The 13,504-nt window shown below is 46.7% G+C and overlaps 1 protein-coding gene across 5 annotated transcripts in view; it reads right to left on the bottom strand.

Annotated features, from left to right (window-relative positions):
* The window catches only part of CTDSPL (CTD small phosphatase like), a 120,691-nt gene that overhangs the window by 26,022 nt on the left and 81,165 nt on the right, over nucleotides 1–13,504 (bottom strand). For 3 of the 5 annotated variants that reach the window (XM_060638240.3, XM_060638242.3, XM_060638243.3), the window contains exons 2-3: nucleotides 10,739–10,893; nucleotides 1,645–1,677 (exon numbers count right to left, since the gene is read on the bottom strand). In XM_060638240.3, coding sequence (XP_060494223.1) covers nucleotides 1,645–1,677; nucleotides 10,739–10,893 — 188 coding nt within the window. The remainder of the gene's footprint in view (nucleotides 1–1,644; nucleotides 1,678–10,738; nucleotides 10,894–13,504) is intronic. The other 2 variants (XM_060638241.3, XM_060638244.3) reach the window with 1 other exon arrangement.

The raw sequence follows: 13,504 nt of genomic DNA on the forward strand, positions 1-13,504 counted from the left end.
TCGAATCCTGGGGCTGAACTGGACTCCAGATGGACTTGGGCTCAGTCGTGCATGCCCGTCGGTAGACTGCTTTTCTGGAAGCTCTCACTCAATGATGCAAGTTACTTTAGCTAGGCTTTGTTTTTCTGCAAGATATTTCAGAGATTCACGAGGCCTGACCTAGACTCTTATTTGTAGGAAGGAGCCAGCAGTGTATTGATCTAACACCGCACTAAATTATATAAGGGATCTTTTTCCCCTTGGCTATTTCATTCTGGGATTCCAGAATGTGTTGAGATTTGTGGGGGAAGGGTCATTTTCCTCAGCAGAGTTTTACCCTGACAAATGCTTGGTTTGGCACTTAATGAACTTTGACAAAAACCAGTGCTATGGGAGTATCACAGGTAGGGGGAGAGGTGGCACCTGTCATCTATTTCATGTAGGTATCTTGTAGGAAGAAATGTATGAAATTACTTTGCATAACGGTGAAAAAGAGACCTCTGGTAACAATCCCACTGGGTATCCTACTCAAACACCAGATGAGAAGCCCTGCTGCCTGATCAATCTTTTTGAATAAAGTCGGTCTTCCTGACAAAGCCTGACTTCCAGGCATGCTGGTGAAGTCAGAACTACTCCACAAACCCTTGAAACTTGTTAATCAATGGAGAGTTAAAGTCCTGAGAAAAATGGAATTATTAAAAAATTAGGGGGCAATTTATTATTTTATAAGTGACACTCATTACCAAATTTGGAGTCAACCTGTACTAATGAAATCCATTCTTCTCTGTGAGATAAAAAAGTCCAAGGAAAGTTAGATGCACAGATGTGAATCAAACAATCTGAATCAGAGACTCTTTAGGGATTAAAGTATCAATTTATGGACATCTTTTGAAATCTAAATCCTTCCATAAGGACACAGGACTGTTTAAAAGGTCTGTTGGATACGGACATCTCTGGCGCAAGTCTCTTTGGAGAGTCGGTCACTGGTCTGTTTCTTGCTGGCTTAGCCTCAGGCTAAATGGCTCTTGCTGTCAGAGCAGGAGGAAGAGCAGGGACAGTGGGGACAGTGGATGTCTGAGGGGTGGCCCGTGCTGACGTTGACCACTGGTGGGGCTCCTCTCCCAGATTCCGAGGCTGGAGAGAGAAATGGTGGCCCACAGGAGTGCCCAGCTGGAACAGCTTCAAGTTCAGGGAATACAATTGGGGCAATTTTTTTCTGATCTTAGAGCCAAGGCCAAGCTACTGACCCTGCTGAGTAAGTCAGAAACGGTCTGCTCACCCAGGACATGGGCTGGAGGAGCCCCCTGGGACACAGCCTGCTGCAGAATCCTACGTCTGGGCAAAAGTTTGTTCTCCCAGTCTATGGAGCTGGGGCTGAGGTGCTGGGGGTGGGGAAGGGCAGCAGGCCGCCTTAGTTTGGAGGCCCTTCGCAGAAAGAAAGGAAAGGTGAGAATTTGGTGACTAGATGCTGGTTGTCCTGCTGTTCCTGAGAAACCTTCTACTCACAGTTTAAAATGTAGCTTCATTTTTCAACAGAACAGAGCTGTTTGTACCATATGCTAAAACTCAATGTATGCAAGAACATTTAAATAACCATTTATATCAGTAGGCCCAAAGCTACAAGATTCTACACGTGTTTAAATAAAATTTGATAAATATACATACACTTGGTATGGGAATGACCTGCCTCTGGTCACCCTAAGGAAAAAGAAAAAAGAAATCATTGTCAGGTTTGAAGAGAAGTAAGTAGATCATATACTCAAAAGAAACTTCAAAGCACTCTTGAGTACGGCAGCCCTATGATTTCCTGTTCTCTGCACCCTGGTGGTGTTCAATGAACAGGAGGAACCCAACGATTTTCCAATTAGGGCACTGGGCTCCACTCTACCTCCCAGACACCCCCACCCCTGACAAACCAGGCCGGGTTCCTGAGGCTCATTAATCTTGCGTGTTTAAATGTTTTTCTTAATGTTTCTTATTTATTTTTGAGAGCGAGAGAGCACAAGCAGGGCAGAGGCAGAGAGAAAGTGGGAGATACAGAATGTGAGGCAGGCTCCAGGCTGACAGCACAGAGCCCGAGGCGGGGCTCGAACCCACGAAGGGTGAGATCGTGACCTGAACCGAAGTCAGACGCTCGACCTACTGAGCCACCCAGGTGCCCCTAATCTTGCTTATTTAAATGGTGCCTCCCTTACTCCCAGGAATTTAATCCTTAATTGAAAAATAAACACAAAAGCCCATATACTACTTTGATCCATTAATCCCTCTAGTAACTGCCTTATTTCTTGTTTTTAAGTTAGTTATTCCCTAAAAAGACTAAGCCTTAAGTCAATACAATATGTAGAGGAAGGAAGACTAGTTTATCAGATTACAAGGAATCCCCTGGTCACTCCAGGTTTTCTTCTAGAGGAGGACTGGACAGAAGGGAGACAGAGTCCCCTTTAAGGGGAACAGAAACTGTATTTGCAGGGAGTGTTAAGAAAATTCAGGCCTCAAAGTGGGGCCTCACCCATTCTGCAACCCTGGAATGCCAGCCATTCCAAACCCGGTTGATGGAAACATTTCATTTTTATTTTTTTTAAGCTTATTTATTTATTTCGAGAGAGAGAGAGAGCGCATGAACAGGAGGGGCAGAGAGAGAGGGAGACAGAATCCTTAGCAGGCTCCACACTGTCAGTGCAATGCAGGGCTTGAACTCAAAAACCGTGAGATCATGACCTGAGCAGAAATCAAGAATCGGATGCTTAACCGACCGAGCCGTCCAGGCACTCCAAAACATTTTATTTTAGCATCATTAATAAATGCTAAAAAAAGAACACTTCTTCTCCGTTATCTCCACTGAGCAGTTCCAGTTTCTGTTTCTTCTTTTTTAGATGGAAGGATGGGAGGCAATAAATACCAGCATCACAGTTCCTGATGAGGAGATAGGAGACTGTTTCCTGGTCTCCCACATGGAACTATTGTGAAAAGTGTATCCATCTTTACCGAGGGCGTCGCTTGTGACCAGGGTCTCATGGGAAGGGGTCAAACCAGATTGCTGACAGCGGCAGGTGGCTGGCACCTCTTTGGGCTCTGCTCTGACTCTAAACACCAGTTAGCACCCTCTTGATCATCTGCAGCCCTAGTTACCACCTCTGCCGAGTAACAGCAACTCCTGTTTCCTCTCGAGATCCTCTTGATGGCTCTTTCCTTTTTCAGGACACTTGGGGCTTGCCTTAAGGATCCTAAACTGCCTTCTGCCATTATTCAAGGCAGAGCTGTGCTGCTCTCCAACACAAAGGTGCAATCAAATCAAATCCATTTTTAAGAACTTCTGCAGAGAAGTTCATTTCAGAAGCTCTTAAGTAATATTACTCCCAACATCTGGCTCTAGGAGGTGGCTGCTCTTGGTGGGGAGACTTTAAGCAGAAGCTCACAAGCCTGTTGGGTCACGACAGAGGAGAGTTGCTCAACCCTGGAGCTACTGACATTCTGGGCCTGGTAACTCTTTGCTGCGAGGGCTGTCCTGAGCATTGTAAGATGTTCCACAGCATCCCTGGCCTCTACCCACCGGATGCCAGTAGAACTCCTGGAGCGACAATCGAAAATGTCTCTAGATGTTGTCAGATGTTCTCTAGGGGGCAAGATCATCTCTAAGTGAGGAGCACTGCACTAGTGGGAGGCTACAAACAGCCCAACACACAGGTGTACCTTCAGACAAGATGAGCACATCAGTGAAGGAAGAGATAACAACAGCAAATACCTGAAGGGCTTGGCAAAACACAGGCTAGGACCGAAGGTGCTATTCTGGACAGATGTTTGGGCTGGAAAATCACCCCGGAAGTTTGCGCGCGTGCATGGGGTATGCACGTATTAGGGAGTGTTCAGCAATCCTTCTCCTCTGTCCTCTCCCTGATTAGTCCTCCGTGGTCTGGGCCACTGGGGTCCCCTGGGCGCTGACTTCTTCTTGCCTCTCGTCAGGGGCTGCACACCCTTTTATTTTGGGCAACTGGCGTGCAGGTCCAGGTTGTTAACTGTGATGGAGGCAATGGTTGCCACTCTAGGCCACTGCTGCTGAAGCATTTCTCCAGGACAAAGCGAATACGTAATGTGGATAGAACCCTAGATGCCACCTGTTGCACTCTGTCCACAGCCTTCTCTCTGCTTCTGGCATGCTGAGTTCCAAGAGGCAGGGAGAGCTGGGGGCCAGCGGTAGAGATGGGCCTAGAACCAGCTTCCACGTCTAATGTGCCTGGGCTGTGTTCCAGTTGTCCTGACCAAGCTGAGTGAGAGGGAGGGCAGAGGGTCCTCTAGGCAGTAGCTGCCCCACTTTGACAGGTTCTTTCTGTGGGGTCTGGTCTTACAGACCGAATAGTAAGTGCAATGCAAATGATGCATTAGAGTTAATTCTTTAAAAAGCAATTGTGACAAACGTAAGTGAAGAAGTCCAGGAATGAATACTGAGTCCGGGTAAGCCTAGCTCTGCCAGAGAACTGCCTTGAAAGGCCTTTATTCTCTCATATATACAGCCAGCTACTCCAAGAAACCTGCCAGAGGTACGCCGCCATTTTCTCATGCCATTTCACCTAGGCAAATACTATTTTTAAATTAAAACTTTTACCAAGACAGCCGCGATTCTTCTCTTTGTTTGAATCCTTCACAGGCCTAGGGTACCAACGATGGTCCTTTTGCTAATGGCGACTCTCTAAAGCAATGATTTAAATTGGGGGAGGGAGAGTCCGAGGAAAGCTCACCGAGGGAACACGTTAGAATTTGCGGCCGCAACAGCGTTTACAGTGGAATCTCATCATATAAATTCCACGAATAGGTTTTTCCACACCAATGTAGAGTAAGGTTAAGGGAAGTCATCTTTTCATGATTTTTTCCCAAAATTTTCTCAGCTATTCTTCGACATTATTTCGTCTATATAAAGTTTAAGTCTTATCTAGAAACCTAACACATTTCTCTATAATTAAGAGCTACCAGAGCAAAACCTTTTAATGATTCCATTTTTTGAAGTATTTTGGGGTTTCTATGTAAATAATCATGTCATATGCAAATAAAGCTAAACTCCAATGTTTTTCATATTTATATCAATTGTTTCATTTTCTTATCTTCTTACATTAGCCAGAAACTGCCAGAGATTTTCCTATGTGGCTTGCTGTATTTATTTATTAAATATTTTATTTTATTAAAAAAAATTATTTATTTAAGTAATCTCTATACCCAGTGTGGGGCTTGAACCCACAACCCCGAGAGCAAGAGTCACATACTCTTGTGACTGAGCCAGCCAGGCGCCCCAAAGATTTTATTTTTAAGTAATCTCTACAGCCAACACGGGGCTCAAAGCTACAACTCTTGAGATCAAGAGTCGCACACTATACTAACGAGGCCGGCCAGGCACCCTGTATTTCTAGAAGACAGTTTTTTATCGTATTTAAGTGGTTTTCTTCTACATATTTGTCTATATTGTTGATTAGTATAGTATACAAAGGTTATGGCTATTACACACTTGATGTATCAGACCTATTATCATTAGAAAACGTCCCTCTTTCTCTTGTTTGTTTTTGGCCTCGAATTTTGTCTGATAGCAATTTTTTTTTTTAATTTTTTTTTTTAATGTTTATTTATTTTTGAGACAGAGACAGAGCATGAATGGGGGAGGGGCAGAGAGAGAGGGAGACACAGAATCGGAAGCAGGCTCCAGGCTCTGAGCCATCAGCCCAGAGCCCAACGTGGGGCTCGAACTCACGGACCGCGAGATCATGACCTGAGCTGAAGTCGGACGCTCAACCGACTGAGCCACCCAGGCGCCCCTGTCTGATACCAATTTTGTCACCTTTGCTTTCTGGTTATCTTATCTGCTTTTTCCATTTTGCCCATCTATTTTCCATCTTTTAAAAACCACTGTATATTAGATGTTGGGTCAGAAACTACTAGTCATCTACTGTCATAGTAATTCCAGTTTTCTTTCTGGGCACACAGTAGGACTGCACTTCCACACTCCTTGAAGTTAAGCATAGTTATGTGAATTGCTTTGGCCAAGAAGATGTAAGTTAAAATGAGGCACGTGACTTCTTTTTTTTTTTTTTTTTTTTAAGTAGGCTTCATGCCCAGCATGGAGCCCAATGTGGGGCTCGAACCCTGAGAGCATGATCTGAGCTGAGATCAAGAGTCAGATGCTCAACCGACTGAGCCACCCGGGCACCCCAAGGCATGTTACTTCTGAGTGAAGATTTTAAGAGCCAGTGTGATTCACCACACTCCCTTTTCCTGCTATGGCAACGGCGAAAGCAAAAAGATGGGGCCTTCCTCAGTCTGAGTCCATGAATGAGGATGAGCTACATTACGCAATCTGATGGCGGTAGCTATGAGTCACGTGTGGCTACCGACCCTGTGAAAAGGTGGTTAGAGCTAAGTTAAGATGCGCTATAGGTATAAAATACATATCAGATTTTGAAGAATTAGTAAGATAACAAGAGTATAAATTTTATCTCATTGATAGTTTTTTTTCTATCGATTACATGTTGAAATAATGTTTTGGAGGTCTTCGGTTAAATCAAATGTATTATTAAGAGCAATTTCAACTCTTAAGAAATATTTTTAAGAATGAGGCTACTAGAAAAATTTAAACAACACAGGTGGCTCACATTATAGATCTACTGGACAAGTGCCACAGCTGACCCCCGATCAACGTGTAGCGTGAGTGAAAACCAGACTTTTACCGTTTGTAGCCTCTGAGGTCTGGGGGTTGTGCCTACGGCCTAACCGAGCCCACGCCGACTAGCACGTTGACTCAGCAGCCATTTCTCCTCTCTCCTTTGTGAGAGAGCTCTGATTCTGCGGAGGGCGGGAATAGGCCAGTCTAAAGTCTTCCCCTTTCGGGCCTCCCTTCCCTTGCTGCCAGAGGGTAGCCGTGTGACAAAGTTCTGGCCATGCAGACAGAAGGAGACGTACCCTGGGGTTTTCTGTGAGAGCACTGACTTCCCATACAAGTGGCCTAGGTGGGGGTACTCCTCCCCGCCTTCTTCCCTCGGATGTGGATATGCTGTCTGAAGCCTGTGACTCTGGGATAATAAACAAGCATGGGGATGAGGGCAACCGCGCCAAGGACGGTGGAGCGGAAAAATGGAAAGACGGAAGAACAGAAAGAACCTGGGTCCCTGATGGCATCATCGGGCACCTAAACAAACCCCGGCAACTGCCAGACTCAGGCTTTTTATGTGAGAAAATAATCCCCTATTTGTTTAAGCTATTATTTCTCAGTTTTCTTTTCCTTGCTGCCAAAATCGTTCCTATCTGATGCAGGTCTATTCTTGGAAACAGCATACAGATGAATTTGTCAAGCCAATCTGATACGGTCGTGGTCTTTTGTGAGGGGAATCTGGTTCACTGAACTTGGGTTTTATGCCTCCTCTTTATGTTAGGTTTACTATTGATGTTTGTTCTCTTCCCCCTTTCTCAATTTTGACGGCCTACTCACGTTGCTGCCCATTTCTCCTTTCACTCCTTGTGAATTTTCAGGATCTATTTCCTAACTGTGCTGCTTGTACGGTTCTATTCCTAACAGGTGGTACTTATTCTTACGTCTTCTATAATTGTATCATAACGGAATATCAATCTCGCCCAGGCTTCTTTCGGTCCCCTCTCTGAATCATGACATGTCTGAAAATGCACTCCCTTTGCTTCAACAGATAAATGCTATCTTGGTCACATATAGAATTTTTGGTCTGGAATTCTTTTCTCTCAATAGCCTGTAACATTTTTTTTCATAGTCTTCTGGCTTTCAGTATTGTTGATGAGAAGTCTGGTACTGCTGTAATTCTCTTTCTTTTGAAAATATCTCGTTCTGGTAGCTTGCCAGATTGTCTCTTCACACTTAAATTTCAGAATTTTTTTTTAAAGTTTATTTATGTTTTGAGAGGGAGAGAGTGGGGTGGCGGGGAGCAGGGAAAGGGCAGAGAGAGGGAGGGAGAGAGAATCCAAAGCAGGCTCCACACGGTCAGTGCAGAGCTCAGTGCGGGCCTCGAACCTACGAACAGTGGGATCAGGACGTGAGTTGAAGTCGGACACTCAGCTGACTGAGCCCCCCGGGTGCCCCTAAATTTCAGAATTTCAACAGCACACATCCAGGCATGTGCTCCCCTAACCTGCCCCACTCATCTCACTGTATACTTACTTGGTAAAAGCCCTTACAATCTACATATTCATACTTTTTTTCAGCTCAAGAAAAATTCCTTCTACTACCTTTTCTCTTCCTGGCACTCCTATTTGCAGGTTAGCTCTCCTCGATGCCTCTTCCTACCCTTCCCCCCTCCTCCCACAATGATCATCTCTGTGTTTCTGGTCTGAACTGAAAGATATTTTCTCCACTTGCTCTAGAACATTAATTCCGGCCTCAGCAGTGACCACCCTCATTCTCCTTTTTCTCAGTTTGTTTACTAAGTTTTTATATTTAGAAATCATGGGATTTCTTTTTTAAGTTCTAGACGTTACTTTTGTCCTCGAAATTCGTTTCTTGACGTATCCTTTCCTGAGTTGCCTACTAAAGTTCTCTTCTGTCTCTTCTGTTGCTTCCACCTCAGTGGGAGCCTCATAGTGTACTTTTTCGACTTGGACCTTCTCCGCAGTGGCAAACGAGGGCGCACTGCCAGGTCCGGCAAGGAGCAATGTTTCTGTGGTCCAGCAGAGCCCAAACCGACAAACCACAAGGACAGGAAGAAAGTCTCTGCGCCCAGTGGGCTGCTTTAGGGCACAAGAAGTGAAAGCAATTCAGCTCATCAGTACAGCCCCTCCAAGGACCACACACATCAAGTGGGTAGTGCGGGCCCTTTCCGAGGGGATCCACAGCTCTTGCTGGCCGGTGGACCTCGTGGGACCATCCATTTCAAGTCTCTGTCCTGGGACCCCAAGAGAGGCAAGCGTTTTCCTCTGTTGGCGGCTTCCTGCTTCTCACTGAGGCTCAGAGAGGATGAATCCCGCGCCTGCTCCTTCCCCTGGAGATGTCAGGAAAGCCAGAAGCCTTACTGCGCTTTCCGGATTCCACTGGCAGGCTCAGCGGGTTTATCCGGAGAGAGAATTTCAACGGTGAGAGCCACGTGCTCAGGCTGTCATCCTCCCAGAACCCTTCTCCTTCCATTCATGTGTACTTTAAAAATAATTTACTTTCTAGTCCCGAAAGTAATTTCAGCTTATTTTGTGAGAATTGGGAAAAGCTACAAGAAAAAAGAGAGCAAGAAATGAAGCACAGGAGAGGGGAGAAAATCCTATACATAATCCCACCAGTATGAGATAGTCTCTTCATGTTTCGGCATATGTCATTCTAGTCTTCTGAATGCCTGTGTGTGCATGTAGGACTATGTACATATACTTATACTCACCTGCTACACTGAAGTCTTTCATCCCCTATTTGTTTATTTATTTTAGAGACAGAGAGAGAGAAAGCATGAGTGGGGGGGAGGGGCAGAGGGAGAGAGAGAATCATAAGCAGGCTCCACACTCAGTGCAGGGCCTGACACTGGGCTCGATCCCATGACCCTGGGATCATGACCTGAGCCAAAATCGAAAGTTGGATGCTTAACCCACTGAGCCACCCACCCAGGCGCCCCTACGAGAGGTAATTTTTAATAGTTGCATACTATTTGAGTATAGGCTTATTCTATGGGTTTTCTATTTTCTATTGTTGATCATCAGGTTGCTTACAATTTTGCGACATTATGATCTGTGCTGGATAGTGTGTTGTAGTTCAATAATCCATAATTATGCCAATAAATAATTTCTAGGCTTTAAGATTATATTGCTAAATTTCCTTCCAGAAAGTTGTAACCAATTAACATGGCTACGAACAACTGATTTATATCGTCTAACCCCTTTGTCACTACCGTCCTCCGAATCCAAATATTTTTACAAATATCCTCAATAATTTGATAAGTGGAAAGGGCTATCTCAACACTTTGGTTTGCTTTTCTTTGATTAACAGCCATACTGAACATTTTTTCATGTTTACTGGCCTATGTTTCCTATTTTGTGACATGCCTGCTCATGTCCTTCGCTCACATTATTTGGAACATGAAGTTTCACGGGTTTTGCGTCCTCAAAATCTCAACTGTCTTCACAGTGAATAATCCCTCTTCGTCTCCTGCAGTGATTCTTACCTGAAAGTCTAATTCGACTGAGATTAACGTTGTAATCCCTGCTCTCTTTTCCCTTCTACTTGCCTGATATCTTTCTACTCACCCTTTTAACTGTTCTGAGTCGCTTTGTTTAGGACAGATACGTCCACTAGGCAGCATGTGGGCGGAGTCTAGTTTTTCTTTATGTACTGTGAAAATCTGACTTAGGATTTTTCATCTGCTGCATATAAAAGAATGTGTAATAAATACGTGTGTTATTAAACAAGGTAGTTGAATCCATTTATACTTAGTATTGGTTCTTTCCCATGCCTCTGTGTCTTCATTTGTCTTCCCATTTCTCTCTCTGCTACTGGTTCTTTAACTCTCCATCTCACGCAGCCGACTTCCCAAGACAGAATGTTATAAAAATGTGAAGTGATTCTTCCAACTCTCATCAAATATGTTCTTCCGTCTGCTAAATGGGAACGACTGACCCATCCTCTGACAAAACACATGATCTTTTGTGGAAATTTCAGGGCTGTACGGTGAGTGGCTGCACACATGCTATCCCAGGCTCTTATTCAGGATATTCACCGGGGGGGGGGGGGGGGGACAGACCTGCAGCTCCTGGGGCTCTGCTGAGTGCACAGGTCCCCTCCAGCACTGACCTTCTGAAGCCCACCGTTCTCCTCCACCAGCGGCGGAAGCACACTGGGGCCGCTGGCTGGTGGGGCCTCCACATTATAATCACGGAAGCAGCAGAAGAAGGAGCTGAGGATGCCACGGTGCCTCTGTTTCTTCAAGCTGACGTTGCACTGGGATGCTGGAAAGAGAAAAGCACACTGCGGCCAACTGCAGCACGTACTCGTGGCCGTAATGCAACGCGAAAACTCGAACGTGCAGTTGCCCCCCCAGAGCCCCCAAACCAGGAGACCTACTCAGCACAAGAAGATGAGGGGCCCCGGGAAGTCACGCCCAAGGACTGTTATTCAACATGCGAATCCTCGAGGGCCAGCTGGTCGATGGAGTCCAAGCCTGCCGGGCCGACAGAACTCCTCTGACCTCAGCCCGGTGGGGGTTGCTTGCTCATTAACTGACCCAGCCTCAGGGTCAGGCCCCATCTGCATTCCTGAACCCAGCAGACAGTCTCCCGACCCAGGACTAAGCACTACTCCAAAACAAAGATCCTTTCAGGCACGAGTCAGAATTGACACTCTCCGAGCAGCGTTACTCTGTGCAGTGCCAAGAAAGAGTCACTTTGAAGCTAGGTCCTTGGACGCTCCTAACTCCAACCCTGACCTCATGAAGAAATAAGATGTGTGAGGGCATGAAGACCCTTTCTTAAACTCTGCTGTCTGTCAAGTAACTGATGGGAGGACTGAAGTCTTCCATTGCACTTAAAACACAAACAGCAGATGTGGGACAGAGAACACGCGCTCGGCCGGGGCAGGGCTGGCCAGGGCAGAGTCCCTCTTCCTGAAGCCCAGGGCGACCCTGTGCCATGGACTCGCTCCCCGGCCCGTCCTGTCCCTCCGGAGGGAGTGAGGTTATCTTTTCTGTTATCTGGGCCTCAAGACAAGCTGCCGCAAGTCAGAAATCAAAGGCAAAAATGAGAATAAAACGAAAAACACACCTCAGGGGAGGAGACGGACAACCTGGAGGGGCAGGAGCAGTGCCTGGGAATGCATCCAGGGCTGTCCCACCACAAACCACCTCTGGGTGGGTCAACGTACTCTGGGCAGAGGCCACAAAGGGCCCGTGCTTAGGGTTAATGGGGAAAGTACCAGCGTAGGAAATCACTGAGTCCGCGTGGTAACTGTTGGAGTTTATCTATCCCGAAAAGCAGTTTTGGCACGATCCCCTTTTTCTGTACTTAAGTGATTTGTGCACCACCTTCCCCGTCGTGAGATCACCAAACTTCTGCTAAAAGTCTTGGGGTACTCTTCTGCCAGCGGCAAAACCAAACGCATTCACATGGAGATTCTGAGAAAAGACTGAAAAACTGTCTTTGCCAGCAACTCGACAGGCATGGACAGGCGTGGGCGAGTGGCCAAGTAAGTGTGAGTTTAAGGTCCTGATTTGCTAATGATGAGCTGTAGAACCATAACCCCCTGGAAATGATGGCTGTTTTATCTTCCTTGAGAACGGCTGGGTGCATGTCATAGGGCACCCCCGTCTTCTTACCTGGGGCCCCCCACGGTAGGCCAGGCCCGGCCACGGGGACCTCCAGGCACACAGGCCTTCCAAGCAGCAGTGTGGGGAAGGGACGGTGACCACTGTTCACTGGGGGCCAGCCCTCTGAATTCCACTGCTTCTCAGTTCTCATCTCAGGTGACCCGCACGGCTACCCAAGGAGATCAACACCTCGGTTTCCATCTCACCGCGGCGGAAATACAACTAGTAACCGCGTGTGCCAGGATCTGAACCCAAGGGGGCCTGTTTCCAAAGTCCATGTGCCATGCTGAAGACAGTCTTGACCGATCAGGTCAGATCAAGGAGGGAACATGCCAAATGGGGGAGAAAAGACTGCGATAAACTCATGGTGTTTGTTTTTATGCCACAGTCAAATAATTTAGTCAGGGGAAGAAAAAGAAAAGCGGTCTCTTCCCTGGCCAATGGCACATTTCTCTGCAAGTAAACACGCTATCTGTTTATGTCCCAGGGACACTGAGCAGCTGATGCCCAAGCAGGGCAGTACATAGCTTTGCAAAAAGCACCCGCAGCCCCCAGATCCCATTTTCATCCTCGGGTCATATACGTCTTCCCCACAACCAACAAACAAATTAACAGACTAACTTACAGGATAAAAAAATCCTAAACCTGGAGATGGCGAGCTACTCATAATCTCTACCCTTAGATGGCTTACCATGTAGAAGCCACAAACAGAGCTGCAGGAGTGAGTCCCCGGGGAGGCCATCACCCTGAAAGGAAAGTGGCAGCCCGCTCAGGATTTCCCTTCTCTGCACCAGGAGGTGAAGCAGCCCAAAGTGGCCTCGCTTCCACACTGAGGGAGGAGCCGGGCCTCTTCCCACTAAGCAAGGTTTGTTCTAGGGCCTACAGGAAGCTTTGGGAGGCTGGGGGCTGTCTAATTTCCTGAACACTCTTGGACTTGTCTGGTGCTCTCAAAACCAGGCCAGTGGGGGAAATGAATGGAGCTGCTCAGCCTCACCCCTCCTTGGCACTTAGTTCTGAAAGGGCTCAGGATGCTGACTGGCCGGGTCTAAAAATCCTACGGCCTTTCCCCGCCCGATGGAAAAGATTATCCCTGGAAACGTAAGCTCCCTGTCGAGGTGGTGTGCAAACACTGGTGAACCACACAGGCACCGTCCCCACCTCACGTGGCTCACGTCTAGCACGAGAGACATCGAACAAGAGATTCTGGTACAGTTTGCGTCTTGCTATGACGGGCAGCACAGGGCACACAGTCCCAACTG

Source organism: Panthera onca, chromosome C2 (assembly GCF_046562875.1).
Source record: "Panthera onca isolate mPanOnc1 chromosome C2, mPanOnc1 haplotype 2, whole genome shotgun sequence".
In the NCBI taxonomy this organism is placed as follows: Eukaryota; Metazoa; Chordata; class Mammalia; order Carnivora; family Felidae; genus Panthera; species Panthera onca.